The 15,126-nt window shown below is 44.1% G+C and overlaps 2 protein-coding genes across 5 annotated transcripts; one reads left to right on the forward strand and one right to left on the reverse strand.

The window, feature by feature from the left end:
• The first annotated feature begins 1,309 nt into the window (after window positions 1-1,309).
• On the forward strand, window positions 1,310-4,028 carry LOC124690553 (pectin acetylesterase 8-like). Its single transcript, XM_047223924.1, has 12 exons — window positions 1,310-1,445; window positions 1,587-1,669; window positions 1,772-1,901; window positions 2,085-2,164; window positions 2,265-2,351; window positions 2,469-2,593; window positions 2,749-2,809; window positions 2,901-2,954; window positions 3,040-3,117; window positions 3,216-3,315; window positions 3,395-3,540; window positions 3,651-4,028. The coding sequence occupies exons 1-12, from the start codon at window positions 1,310-1,312 to the stop codon at window positions 3,756-3,758; spliced, it is 1,188 nt and encodes a 395-aa protein (XP_047079880.1). The 3' UTR covers window positions 3,759-4,028.
• An 88-nt stretch (window positions 4,029-4,116) lies between these two features.
• LOC124692937 (dual specificity protein kinase YAK1 homolog) lies at window positions 4,117-14,714 on the reverse strand. 4 transcript variants are annotated; one of them, XM_047226377.1, is made up of 18 exons: window positions 14,520-14,714; window positions 13,591-13,790; window positions 13,081-13,234; window positions 12,895-13,004; window positions 12,732-12,801; window positions 12,572-12,654; window positions 12,396-12,477; window positions 12,267-12,307; window positions 12,048-12,170; window positions 11,731-11,875; window positions 11,515-11,623; window positions 10,646-10,734; window positions 10,389-10,463; window positions 8,085-8,159; window positions 7,205-8,001; window positions 6,972-7,127; window positions 5,200-5,456; window positions 4,117-4,558 (listed from the first exon to the last, which is right to left on the reverse strand). In XM_047226377.1, exons 1-18 carry the CDS (start codon window positions 14,697-14,699, stop codon window positions 4,479-4,481), a joined length of 2,826 nt encoding a protein of 941 aa, XP_047082333.1. In that variant the 5' UTR covers window positions 14,700-14,714; the 3' UTR covers window positions 4,117-4,478. The 4 variants fall into 4 exon arrangements, with proteins under 4 accessions (XP_047082333.1, XP_047082334.1, XP_047082332.1 ...); XM_047226378.1 differs by having other exon boundaries at window positions 5,200-5,453; window positions 8,082-8,159; XM_047226376.1 differs by having other exon boundaries at window positions 8,082-8,159.
• Window positions 14,715-15,126: the final 412 nt, after the last annotated feature.

The raw sequence follows: 15,126 nt of genomic DNA on the forward strand, positions 1-15,126 counted from the left end.
GATCTCCTCTTCGTTCGGCGCCGCCATCGCACCGAACGGGAGCGGCCCTCGTCGCAGGGCCGGCGAGGTGTCCTCGAACACGCCGCCACCGCCGACGTCAAGCTCGGGCGGCGACGTCGTGGTCCTGGACGGTTGGACGTAGGCGCCCTCTTGGAACACGGCAGTCGGCGACGGCGAGTACAGCGAAGGGGAGAAGGACGACGGGGAACTGGTTGTACCTTGCGTCGGCCATTGGCCGGGGAACACGCTGCCGCCGCTCAGGGCCATGCTGATCATCCTCGCTTGTTCGTCCTGGGCCGCCGCCGCCGCCCTCTTGACGGCGGCTCTTTTCACTCTCTCCGCCCTTGCGCTTGTTTCCACCTCGCGCCGTTTCTCGTCCGCCGCCCACTCGGCGTTCGACATGCCCGGCGGCTTCGTCTTCTTCGCCCGCATCTTCCTCGTAGGCGCCTTCGGCGGCATTGTGGTGGACGAGAAGACGAGTATGAGAGTGGTGGTGGACGAGAAGACGCCGCCGGGAACTAGAGCTGGAAGACGAGGAGATTGGGGAATTTCGGCGGGCAAATTGGAGGGAATGGGGATATGCAAGCAAATTGGAGGGAAAGTCGACATGATTTGGTTTTCCAGTCGCCGACTACGCGGGTCCACACGACGTTTCGCGCCAAAATCTTTCGTCCGGAGTCCCCGAGCGCGCCCCGAGGGGCCGGGGATGGCGTGGGCTCGCCGGATGGATGAAGGGCCAAATCCGGACGAAAACGAGGAACCGGGGACGCGACTGGGCCGAATTTCGCCGTCCGGATGTAAAAAACGCTCGCCGGGGCCTGTTCGGGGGACGAGTGGAGAACTGGAGATGCTCTTACACAGGCAGTGCAGCACAGCTTTTTAATCACCATCATTCAATTCCGCCCCCCAACAGCATTACGTCCGGCCGGCCGGCTTCACGCCTGACGGATGGCAGGTTGGCGGGCGGCGATGACAGGTCGCGTACGCACGGGCTGAATTTACCAAAGCAAATGGACACAACGATGCCAAAAGACGCGTCCGGCCGTCCCATCCCGGCGTGGAAAAACAGACGAGCGGCGGGCGCAGCCGCAGCCCACAGGCGCATTGGGAAGCTCGAAGAATCAGCGTGATGCCTGCCCGGGTTCCTATTATTGCGCCGCCGCGCTCATAGCTCTCTCGACCACTCGACGGCGGACGGCCTCCGTTCCAGGTCCGTTGTCAGTCTCTCTCTCTCTTAGCTGTCTTGGCTGTGTGTTCCCGTGACCTGTTTGTGCCGCTCCATCAGTCTCTTTCTCCCTTCCTCATCAGGATGGCGAATGGGAATGGGGGTAGTAAGCTCCGTCTATGGAGTTCGGCATTTGCCTTCGTGCTGCTCGCGCTCGTCGAGGCGGACGGCTTGTTCGTGGACATCACCTATGTCGAGAGCGCCGTGGCCAAAGGAGCAGGTCAGTCACACACCCCATGACCCTGCTTGTTTTATCTACGCCCTACCGATTCATCCTTTCCGCTCTTCACTTCTCTGCCCATCATGTAAAGTAGCTCGGCTTAGTTAATTCAGCAGTGTGATGCGTGATTCCGTGATGCAGTGTGCCTGGACGGAAGCGCCCCGGCGTACCACCTCGCCCCAGGGTTCGGCTCCGGGATGAACAGTTGGTTGGTCCATTTCGAGGTCAGTTGCAACCCAGCTAGCAGTAACACATTTCATCTGTACACTGTACTCCTGTAATACCAGGGAATGCTCAGCTCGATTTTGTATGCAAAATGGTGGCAGGGAGGAGGATGGTGCAACAACGTCACGACCTGCCTGCAGCGTATGCACACCCGGCTAGGGTCCTCCAAGGAGATGGCCAAGCAGGTTGCTTTCTCCGGGATCCTGAGCGACGCCCCGGGTTACAATCCAGGTAACCTCAATCTCAGAACCTGGCTGATGATGGAGGCCAAATGTTTTCTTCCATGTTTTAGGTTTCTACCAATTCAGGATTTAGAATTGCCTAGGCTCCATCCTCCATGTAATTTATTTATTTTTGCAAAAAAAGGCTTAATGTATATTGATGTGCTCAATGTGTATAATGTGTCAAAAGCAGACTTCTACAACTGGAACAAGGTCCGGGTTCGCTACTGTGACGGCTCCTCTTTCACCGGTGACACGGAAGAGGTTGATCCTGTGAGTGAGACCATAACCCACCCTTTCTTCATTTTCCTGCTGCTGCCGGCATCAGTACCGTTTTGCACGGAGCTTTTGTTTAATTTTGCAATCTGGACAGAGGACAAATCTACACTACAGAGGTGCCAGGATATGGCAAGCAGTTCTGGAAGACCTGCTCGCGAAAGGGATGAACAGAGCTGAAAATGTAAGCGCTCTTATCATGAGCATCATGCTTTTTTTTTTTTTTTGAGGGAGATGAGCATCATGCTTGACATGCTGAAACTGTGTGGAGGCCCTAATTCATTTTTTAAGCACATGGCAGGCTCTAATTTCGGGGTGCTCTGCTGGGGGGTTAACATCGATACTGCACTGTGACAGATTTCATCAGCTGCTGCCGGCGGGGGCCCGTGTTAAGTGCCTTTCTGATGCTGGTTTCTTCATCAATGTGTAAGGGAGTGCTAGTACTGAAGCCAGTTGGCAGGATAAGAAAAGCATGTTATCTGTTTTTGACACTACTAGGCATTGCAATATGTAGAAGAAAGCACATTGCCTTTCTGAATAATTAGATTCTTGTCTAACACTTGACATATTTGCTCTTACAGGAAGGACATTGCTGGACAGAACCATGCTGCTGCCTTTTTCAGCGATGTGGTTGCAACACATGTATGCACACTTGATTGCTCTTTCCACCTCATCATCTGAAAATACTATATTTTTGTTGTTTATCTGACTGTATTTTGTACAAATATCTTAGGGCTCAGCCAGGAATTTACCATCTTCCTGCACTTCCAAGCTGTCTGCAGGCATGGTAAGATATAATTGCGAGCAGAGTTTCAATCCACATCTAGAGATCAGATTACACTCGCTTACAATAACAAGTTTCTTGGATGCAGTGCTTCTTCCCTCAGAATGAGGTGAAACAGATTCAGACACCTTTGTTCATCCTGAATTCAGCATATGATTCATGGCAGGTAATCATCAGATAAAAATCACTTCTATCTGCGCTATGCTTGATACTTACATCTGTCAATCAATGCATCAATCGTGTTTCCATTTCCATGTGCCACAGGTAAGGAACATTCTGATACCAGGAGGTTCTGATCCTCGTTGGCGAAACTGCAAGCACGATATAAGTCAATGTTCCGCGAAGCAACTTGAGACTTTGCAGGGTAGGTGTTACCACATTTTACTCATTTACTGATACTGTTTATGTATGTATATTCATCAACACAAATGGTGCCATCACAGGATTCAGGGACCATTTTCTGGGAGCACTGGAGGAACAAGGGACCTCCTCCACCAGAGGGTTGTTCATAAACTCGTGCTTCGTGCACTGCCAGACCGAGATACAGGAGATATGGTTCGCACCCGGCTCTCCTGCCCTCGGTGACAAAGTAAACGCCCTCTTGCACCTTTGAGTTCTGTCTACGTATAAGTTCTCATGGCTCCAAGCCCGCGATGACCTGATGTTGCGCTTTTACAATGGTTCTCCTCTCTGTTGCAGAAAATAGCAAATGCAGTTGGAGACTGGTTCTACGACCGCAGTCCGTTCCAGAAGGTGGACTGCCCTTACCCTTGTGATTCAACCTGCCCTATCTTCAAGAACTCATAGCAAGTGGAGCAGCAGCCTCAACTCATACTATTGTTCACATTGATCACATTATTGTTACTACGTTTGATGAACCACCATTAGTGCCCCGTGCTCGCAAGACGGCACGGCATGGCGACCAGCTGGAACACCAGCTGGAACACCAACTAAATAATAAGTGAAGGTGCTGGCTTCAACACCAGCTGGAACCTGGAGACTGAATGCAGCTTCTAACATTAGTTACAGCTAGTCCGTAAGGGTATTCATCAGTTCAGATTCTATTGCGGTGCTAAGAAATTATGCATTATTTAGTTCGGAGTCCACAAGGTCCACATCAGCGTTGTTGCACCATGTATCATAGCTCTTTGTTTACAAGAGCCTGAAAAACTCAAGTGCCTTGTTAGCACAGCTCAGATTGGCACAGCCCACCACAGGGGCTGTAAAAAATACAAGGTAGCACAACACAAGTGCAGCCCAGGAGAGCATACAACGTTTACCTGATTCGTGCTAGCATACTCTCACACTGAAAAACATGGCAACCCAGGAGAGAACAAAGAATGCTACAATTATAGCCCATATGATTATAACTTCATGAATTCGAGTACCACTACAAGGGGGACACCAATTGGAGGAACGCTACGAATCACTGAAGTCAACATGACTTGAGCAGTGCAACCAAGAATTGCAAACATGGACCAATTAAGACATCAATGGGATGGCATTCCTCCAGTTCCAAGATGAGGGCTAGAAGATCCTCCCGAGATCCTTTCTTCCAAAGGGCGGTGGCAGTCCGCTTGTTCCAAAAGAGTGACCAGCCCTTTCTCCTGCAGCAAAATTATTCATTTTGATGAGTATTATTGCTTGAAAGACATGGATGCACACAAGCCTCCTTCTGTAAATCCAAAATGCATGAGGGCGGTAAAACAAATAATACTACCGATAACTTCAAAGATAAGCTATATTAGTAAGATAAGAAGATCCAATTACAAAGTTCATCAACAGAGCCTCAGTCAAATAACTCATGCATTGACACATAAGGATTGATGCTTAACAGCTACAATTTTTCCGTCCATGTGCATCGGCGGACCTAGAGATAACTGGCGTATATTAAGTGTCCTCTTACATCCTATGGGTCTGTTTGGGATGGGTGAAAAATTAGTGGGGGCACCGGTATTTAGCTCAAAGTTTAACTAAATACCGATGAACACAATATTTTTACAACTGAGTATCCCTGTCCTGACATTAATAGCAAGAATTCAAGATTTTACAAATTTGCAACGATGATATAAGCTTAGATTGGACTACAACAAGACCATGCATATCATGATTACAGGATTCTGCTTGGCCTAACATTATATAGTTTAAGAAAAGAGAGAATGCAAATGTCAGGAATATAATAGCCATGAAAATGTCTACAAAAGATATCAATTAAAAAGAGTAAGTGTACCAACAGTGGAAACATTACCCCAGGGCATCCCTTCAACTATTGGAGGTGGAGATTCTGCCATGCTATAGTTAGACCAGACAGATCGGCCATTTTGGAGATTCCCCATCGGGCGTATAGAGGTGGAGTTTATGTGGTTGTAGCGCTGAAATGGTTGTCCATGACGACCAGGGAAACTTTGCTGAGAATAATTTGCATGGTTGTAACTATCATAGGTGATGTGACCTGTGGAATGGCCACTTTCTCTGAGAGACGGTGCATGAAATGGGCGGCCACTTCTACAGCAGAAACATGAACAATAATCAGTTAACATACTTATTTTAAGAGCAGCGCCGTCCAGAGTAAAGAAAAACACCATGGTGCCAATTCTCTTGAACTGGCTTACAAATCAGGAAAACAATTAAAGCATATACTGTTGGTGTGCATGAAATGCTTAAAGACCAAAATGTCTTATGAACTAGTGTGCAAAACATGTGCCAAGGTATGGATGTTCCTATTTCCTAATCAACAAAATCGTCTTAATGATAGTGGGATACACAAGGTAAAATATGCATCTGTATAGTTTCATCCCCGGGGACCTAAAATTAACAGACTTAAGAAATCATTTCCTACCTCCATATGTGAATCATCAGTTTCACCTATTTCTATGGGAATAGGTTATGTATGGTAAAAGGCAAATATGTGTACTTTCAAGTTTCAACTTTCAACTACCGTGACATCTATCCAAATTGAAAAGACTTGACAAATCATATTGCTGCCTATATATATATGAAACATTAATTCCATTTGTTTCAGTGGTGATAGCTCATTGTAATTTCTTTAGTTATAACTCAAGTGGAGCTTGTTGAAAAATAGTGTTAAGGTGTGCAAGTGAACAGAACAGAAACCAGCAGCGTGGCACAGGGTGAAAATATGAATTGTGCATTTTCCCTTATGATGTACTCTCTGTTCTATAATAGTCTACATTCTAGCTCTAAATTTTTTTCAGAAATAATCTACATTGCTTTTAGTCAACAACAACACTAAAAACGAAGTGGTTTTGCTCTCTTTATTGGACGTTGTTATTTTCAATGTAGCTTGGATTGGTTGTTTACATATATAAGTAGTACTAATAAATGCAATACTAGTTTGTCTCATTTTTTCTAGAATGTAGACTAAATCAGAACGGAGGGAGTAGACAACTATATATGCGGATTCTTTAACATCTTACGAAACCAATGCATCCCCAGCAGCTGTTGATATTGAACATCCAATACAATGAAGGGTGGATTAGGATGAGGAGGCCTACAGTCAGCCCTATTCTATCAAATAAGGGATAATATCCCTAACTGGGAGTATCTTATTAGTAAGGAATAATATCTAATTGTTAGCGAAGTACTACCTCCCTTCCAAAATAAGTGTCGCACCTTTGTCTAGATGCGGATGTACCTAGATGCATTTTAATGTGTAGATACATCCATATCTAGAACAAGATGTGACACTTATTTTGGAACGGAGGGAGTATTAATTAGTTAAGATTAGTTTTTTTCATTTGATATTCCTCAGACACCTGCTGAACAGACACAGTCCCTTCTTTTTGCGAGTCAGTAGATCCTATCGTCTGGGGCTAACAATCTCTATACAAAGAGAGGTATTTGACCTCCTCTACGTTTAGTTTCTCTCTCAAGAGGATCCTAGTCTCATCTACCCTCTGATCTAGCAAGCATAGCATGTTTAAGTTATACAAACTGAAAAACGTTGGAGGAAGACCCAATGCAGCAAAGAAATGCCAATTCCTCATCATACTATAATACCTGTGATTCATGGATGAAGGATTTGAGCTTGCAATTTCATGGCTTTGGATATCAAGCAATCTGCTAGACCCGATTGTTTGACCACTTGCATCTCTCAGGTGAAGACTGCCTAACTCAGCTGACAGTGAATTATCTTCTTGAAGGAGTGACTCATCGCTGCACACAAAAATAGAGTAAAAGGCTAGTCCATAGGCTACACTACCTAAAAATAGTAACTTAATATGCAGGATTACCTATAGTTGGGATCCCAATCAGCTGGATCTGGTACTGATGAAGTGGAGGCCAACGTATCGGCTGGCATGGTGGATGAGTGCAAAGGACGGAAATCATTGTAATTGGATGGTTGAACATAACCATGATTGGAAGAAGAGTTTGTGGATACACCAGTGCTGGCGCCTACTTGCGGCCTCCAATTATAATGACCAGAATTAGGAAGTGCACCGTATGAATGGCTAGAATATCCTCGAGCAAAGGCTGAACTGGCACCATTTCCATGATGTCCCTGGATGGGCTGAGATGTGTACTCATGTGGTGGCATTGACATAGGTGGGTGACCCAGATTCCTTCTCCTATTGTATTGGCCTGCCACAGCGGCTTTTCCTATTGAGGAGCCATGACTGCCCCTTGCAGGAGAAGTGGCATACTTGGCAGTAGCGCTAGTTGGGATGTGCATCTGGGAATTTGGAGGAGTAAATTGCGATGGACTGGCCCCAAGAGACATAGGCCCTGGACCCCCAGGACTTGATCGAATGCCACCACCATGAGAGAGATGATGCCTTCTTCTAATATCTGGACTGAACCCTAGAAATGTTCCTCCAGCTTGTGACTGTAAATTAAATCCAGAAGGGCCTAGCGGTGAATTATACATGTTGACGTTATGGGCATCATAGCTTCCGTAGCTGCTTGCAAGACCTACATTATCATTAAAGCTACCATGGCTACCCAAGCTGCCATAGCTGCTTCCATATGATAAGGGAATCTTTGGCGAAAAAACGTTATTGAATGGTAGGGACCTGTTAATGCTTCCAACCTACAAAAGTTAAAAGTATTATATTATGGACGCACTTTGCGACTTTTTAACTTAACAGAAGCATGAGTGAACATACTTACAACCTGCGGGGAAAGGCCAGCCGCTAGCCAGTGACCTCCTCCAGGATTGTGATCAACTGCTGCTGCACGACCAACAGGCTACAATACAAAAGACATAAAGCTTCACTTGCAAAGTAAAATTGTTCGAAAAAGACAACTCATGAGGTTCAAATATCTATAATATCTATAAACTTCATCCCCACTAAAATGCATTTAATGTTTGCAAGCTACAATATGGTGCATCCACATCACTCCTATTATTCCTATTCGTCAGATTTAAAATCAATGGTGTAGTTTTGTTGGATTGCAACTTCAATTCGTAGGGCTTGCCGAGCCATCGTGTCATGCCGCCTGGGCCTAGCTTCCGTCTACATGCAGCGGCGCTGCTGCCTTTTGTGTTGCATCAATCTTCCATCATGTCCCATCGTCTTCTCTGTAGTACATCGTTCTTACCAAAAGAAAATTTCACTGTGCCTACATGGGAGCGCATGGGACAGAAACGCCTGTGATTTGGTTTCCATTATTCTGATGGTTGCTGCCGCAATTAATTTTAGTGCCTCCTCTAATGCTCCAACAATTATATTAGCCGCTCCCCTCCCCTGATCCAATCTCCCTTTTGGTCCTATCGCCATTGCTGCACCCCTCAAACTCGGTACATATATGTTGTTTCAGACGTCTCCTTCTTCATGAGTTGATTAATTCTGCTTCGTCTTGCTGCTGCAGCTCGCATCAGTCATCCTCAAGGAAGATGACATCCTTCTAACCGCCCTGCATGGCAGCCGTACAGTTCCTGATTGTCCAGGTCTGCGCCAAACCCAGTTGATTTCTGCAGTGTAAGTGGCTACCGAGACTCGAGAATACACCAGGGTACCATCGTGTGCAGCCTTGATCAGTATATTGTCCTTTCCAATGAGTTACCTTTACGTTCTATTTATTAGTCAATGGCCTCTCCATAGCCCCATCGGTACAACAAGCTCTCTTCCTTTTTGATCTGTTAATGTATCGAGTATTCGAGTTATGACTATGGCAGGTAGGCATCTTATACACATACCTCAAATGAATATAAAATTGATTTCGTTTTTTGGGGGGATCAAGTGAATATGTATGAGCAAGATTGTGCGTTTCGTAGCCAAGCACCTCTCGCAATCTCTGTTTGTTTTATCTTTGCAGGCATGCACTGGATTAATTTTAATGCCCGCCTCTTCCATACGGTAAGCGTGTCAATGATTACATTGTATGATTATTTCCGTATGAAATCACAACAAGTAGTTGTTGTACTATTTTATACTATCCCTGCTTACTCTACTACTGTGCTAGTATCTAACGAAGTGCACTCTGCCAGGTTATTATTGAACATGATGCCAAGTTGTACCGGGCGATGACAACAATTCCACATCACCCCAATTATATTTCCAAGCTTTCAATTCTTATATTGCTGTAGCATTACTAACATGTGGGATAACCTTATATTTTATTTATGAAGTGAAGCACGGAATGAAAGCCAAATCTGAAAGAAGGCATGATTTTCCTTCGCCATCTGCACATTTGTAAGAGTACCCTTATTTCAATAAAATTACAAGTGGTAGACCTTATTCTTTGTAAGCTCTTCATAGTAAGTAGAATAGGAGAGTTATTTTAAGCACGATAGAACTAATTTGAAGGATTAGTTTATGCATGCAATGTTTTATGCTTTGTTCTCTTTACCTCCTCACATTTGTAATATGATTTCTGATCAAGGAACTTAGCTTATTTGGACAATAGCCACTTGATTTCCTTGCAAAAAAGAATGGCCATATCAGTCTGTCTCAGCTTAATTGTTTATGCATTGACAATTGCTCAATCTCCCGTTATTTTTTTCCGCTCTTACATTTTATGCTTCTTCTATTATGCATCCCAATGGGTTGTATACCATGACAACTTCACGCAACAATGGAGTTTCTCTTTTTTTGCTACATGGGTATCATTCTAAAAAACCACAAGAAATTTCCGCAGCAACGCGCGGGGTATCCACTAGTTTCATAGGATTTCCGCCCAACCATTCTGGTAACCACTGTGCATGAAATAGAAAGGATGTAAATAAAAAATACAATAGATTTTTTTTGACGTAAAAAATACAATAGTTTTTCAAGATTAATGGGAAGAAACATTGTTGTACGTGCGAGTAATTGTGTTATTACCTGATGAAAACGAGATATCCAAATCTAAATGGTTTTATCCAGTTGATTAAAGCAAACCCAAAGCTTATTACTACAGCTAATGGTGGTTTCACATCCCATGTTCAAGGGAAGAAAATATGCAGCAAATTTTCTGAAATAAGACCATACTTACAATTACTGGGGTCTCCCGGAAAGGCTCATAAGGGCCAGTGAAGGCTTCACCAGTTATGAATGGATGATAAGAAGCCTGGAACAAGTTTACATCATTGTAAAACACTTCCACTGATTCTTCAGAAACATAAACTGTTGCTCGTAGAAATAAAACTATTATACATTTCATAGGGATACCCAGCAAATTCCAGAGGGACAATTAATGCAATTTTCAAGTTCACAAACCAGCAAATATCTAAGGTTATCATTAGCCAATACCTGCAACGGTGACCACCGCTTATTAGGATCAAACTCAACAAGTCCTCTCAAGAAATCAACCAATGCTAAGCAATCTGCCTTTTCTGCCTCTGCGTCAAAATTGACATATGGTCGAATTAGCAACTTCAGTGTGAGGAAAGTGATATTATCATTCAAGAAACCACTGCTCCCTATCCAAAAAATACCCATGCCTAGTCACTAAAGCACTCTATATTTTGTACGTTTCATATACAAGCCAGAATTATTTGTTTATTATCCAAATGTCCTCAATGATGATATATCAACAAAAATATGAATAACAGTAAAGGAAACCATGTTCTTTTTCCCCAAAAGGCACTGGACTCAAATAAAAAAACAATGGACCCAATGGGTAAAAGAATACATGTACTTCCTCTATTCACTAATGTATGACGTTTTAGACATTTCAAACTGGACTAGATACAGACCAAAATGAGTGAACCTACACACTAAAACACGTCTACATACATGCATTTACAGAAAAAAAAAACTAAAGGGTATTACATTAGTGAACAGAGGGAGTAGTATTTGTTTGTGGGTGTTACAAGCTTTTCATCCAATCCACATAAGTGTATATTCAGTGATACCAGCTTCAGGATTGAAGCAAATAATTCTACAAGAGAAGGATAACCTAATTCCAGGCAAGCCTTAAAAACAAGAGTAAGAAAACCAGGAATTTGCATGTTATGACAGCCACTTAACGTCCAAACAACGCTACAGAGTACAGAGACCACATATAGCAACGAGAGACACTAACTGCTGGGACTACTGGACCTTGTTCAAGTAGTTCTATGCTAAAATTCGTAAACAGGGGTAAAGCAAAATGTAAACAAAAGTGTCACAGAACAAACCTGGTAGATCACCCTCATTTAAATTCTTCCAAGGGTATGCAAATATGAGTCTCTCAAGCCTTCCACGAGGGAAATACCATTTCCCTACTTTTGGCTTTTTCGAATCCCTCTGTGTTGCAGGATTTAAACAGAGTATGAATATGTAAATGTATAAAAACTAAAAAATGGCATGGAAGGACTTCAGAATAAATTCAAGGAGAACCAACAAAAACTTACTGCTTCAACCTCATCTTCTGTTAGTATTCTGTATGCACTGCCAAGACTACCATGTGCTCCATTACCAGGATAAATGCTTCCAACATGTTTAAAAAACTTCCTGGTGTTTTTAGCCTCCCTTAGCAGATCATCAGGTGGTTGCCCACTGTACATTGTAGAATACCGGTAAGGAAATTATTCTAACATTGATGAAATTTACAACTGAAGTGAAACAGCTCAACCAATTAACAGCCTAATATAGTGTAAGGAATCACCTGCAAAAGGCTGACTGGAAAATGAAGAAACAAGAGACAGGGGTTTTAATACAAAGAACTTACCCGATAATCTCAATCATGCGGCTAAGGACATCGTATTCTGATGCTCCAGGAAATAAGGGCAACCCTATATACAGTTCAGCAACTATGCAGCCAAATGACCACATATCGATGGCAGTAGTATATCTATCACTCGTTAAGCATACAAATTTACAAGCTAAATTCATAAATTATGCATTGTAAAAGATATTAGTGTGCAAACAGAGATGTTCCATAGGATACGGATAACCAAGAAGCACTTCAGGTGACCTGTAATAACGGCTCTGGAAAATGAAAACATACAACCCTGAATTCATATAAATTCAAACCAACAAAATGAAATTCAGACAGACGTGTGAGTTCAAATAAAACCTGAATATATGAATATATTGTTTTGCCCTCCATGCATGCTGATCCAAAATCAATTACTTTAACTCCAGCTGCTGATTTTACACTGCAAGATCACCTCAGTTGTCAAGCATGGTTGGAAGTGGCAGCATACAAAAAGCATTCAAACCAATTGCTTATTTTCAGGGACAGCAACTCACTTCGGAGTTATAAGGATATTTTCTGGTTTTAGATCACAATGAATTATGCCAGCTCCTTTCATGACAACCAATGCATCCAATATCTAAAAATAATACATTGTGAGTAATATGGTAACAAATGCATATAACATTCACGCAAGATAGGAAAATGAAACCTAACCTGTCTTGAGAAAGTACGGACATATTTCAGTTGTAAACCTCTTAAGCTGTTCTTTTTCAACAACTCATACCTACAATGTTGGAGTTTATGTTACCACATGAATCAAAACTAACATAGGGCATATTTATGTTAGTAAAACGCAGGCTTGATGGAAGTTACTTACAGGTTATGACCAAGCATTTCAAACGCGATGCACAAATGATTTTTCCATGGGAAAAAATCCAGCATCCGGACAATGTGGTGTTGATCATCAGGATCAAATCTTTCATTTAGCTGCAAGTACATGAAACCAGTGTTGTGACGCCAATTTTTCCAACCCAAAACGTAAATGCTAGATAGATTAACGTACCATGCTTAACAGTGAGACCTCCATGATAGCCTGCTGATAAAAGGCAGGCTGGTTTTTGATAACTTTCACCGCAACATAGCTGTTGGTTTCTGCATCCCAGCATTTAGCAACCTGCCCAAATGTACCTTGACCAAGCATTTCTTGGACAACGTACCTAATTACAGAAAATAAAAAATAACAAATTAAGCGTATCCAGATATGATGATGTTTATCATAGCTTAAACAAACCCTGAACCTAAGAATGAAAAAAGTGGAAGAAAAGTTGACAAATTGAAAGAACGAGCCTACTATCATGACAGACCTTTGGGTCTATTCCTTCTATAGATACTTAAATTTCTTAATTGTCATAAATAATTGGCGGCTCCAAGTACGTGTACTTCTAACTTCCAACATAAAACTGAACTTCTTGCAGAAGTGAATTTATGTGCTCAAATTGTATGCAGAGTTATGAAATAACCAACAAGAAAAAAAAAGGTTAATGCTGGTACAATGGAAAGTAACTAAACTAACCTCCGGTCTGACTTCTTATTAACCAACTCCAAGTTGACATACATGATGAGGTCGGAATTGGCATTATCAAGGCCATCGTTGTGAGCTGCGACTGAAGGATTGGTGAGAAAGCGCTTGGGATTTAGCAAGTCTGAGTAATTAAACCCAGGATTGCATTTTTGAAATGTTTGGATGATGTCTCTGGTTAATCTTGTAACAAGCTGCAGGAATTAAAAAAAAAAAGTTGAGATTCAGAGTGGAACGTCATAGGTATATGAGCATGTGGTGCATATATCATACAAAAGAACAATGGTAGAAATTGAATTAGATATTTCCCCTTATTTCTTTTGCCGCGTATCATACTACTTGAGAGCAGCAACAGTGTTGAACAATGTTCTTATAGCATTGCCTGCTTCAAACATCCACGTCAACTAGGATCCTTTAAAACTTTGAGCTGTGGCACTTGCGTAATATGTTCACTTATACAAGTAATTAGGATCTCTTTGCACTACAGATGGATTGGAATAGCAAGTCAATTAAACTAAGCTAGTATGTATTAAATTCGACACAGTGGATGGATTTTGCAGGATACATAGGCACGATTAGTGGCTGGACAAGCTGATAGCAGTCAGAAACGAAGTTTGCATCTACAGAACCAAAAGACAGTTTGAGCGAACCACACTGCTCCAGCTGGTCAAACCATAGTTGCCTGAACCGTGCGTGCAAGCAACAGGAAAAGGCAGCAGCAGAAGCAGAAACAGTGTTGGTTCGAATAGCTGTGTATTGGTTTCTCACGATTACTTCATTTTAATAACATTTCAGCAGCAGAATCGCTCGATTCAATTTGACAATTGAGCACGGTGAGCCAGGTAATAGCTCCAGAAAAGCAAAGCATAAACCAGGCATCTTTTGGGGTAGCCCCGCGAGAAGGGAAGGTGCAGGAAACGTACAGGTCTCTTCCTGACGGCGCGGAGGTTGCTTGAGCGGGCGGCAACCCCATTGCCCCGGGCGGACGGCGCCTCCGCCCAGTCGCCCCCCGTGGCGGCGTAGGGGTAGGGCCGGAACGCCGTTGACCTGCTCGGCGCCCACGGCGGCGCCGCCAGCTCCTTCCCCCTCCCAGACTCCTCCATCCGCTCCCCGCAACCACCTCCCAGCAGGCAGGCGCAGGCGCCCGCGGCGCGGAGATCAAGTGCCGTACGGCAACGGCGACGGCAACAGCAGCAGCACGTCAGCCCAACCCGCACCAGCCCAGGCTCCTGTTGGGATCACGGCAACGCACTCCGAAGCAGCAGCAGGGGCAGCAGACTAAGCGGCCGCCGGCGGAGTCAAGCTGCATCCTATGCGGCGGCCATCGCGCAATGCTACTCCGGCCCGCGGCCCCGCCGATCCGATCTCCCCGGCCCCCCGCCTCCTCTCGCCGCTCTGGGCTCCCCCGGGCGGAGCCAGCAGCTCGGGGCCGGGCGGAATTGGGCGGGTAGGATTCCGGGCGGAGGACGACGCGCTGCTGGCGCTCGCCGTGCTTGGGGCGGCCGCGCCGGCGAGCTGGAGGCGGCGGAG

Source organism: Lolium rigidum, chromosome 2 (assembly GCF_022539505.1).
Source record: "Lolium rigidum isolate FL_2022 chromosome 2, APGP_CSIRO_Lrig_0.1, whole genome shotgun sequence".
NCBI classification, from domain to species: Eukaryota; Viridiplantae; Streptophyta; class Magnoliopsida; order Poales; family Poaceae; genus Lolium; species Lolium rigidum.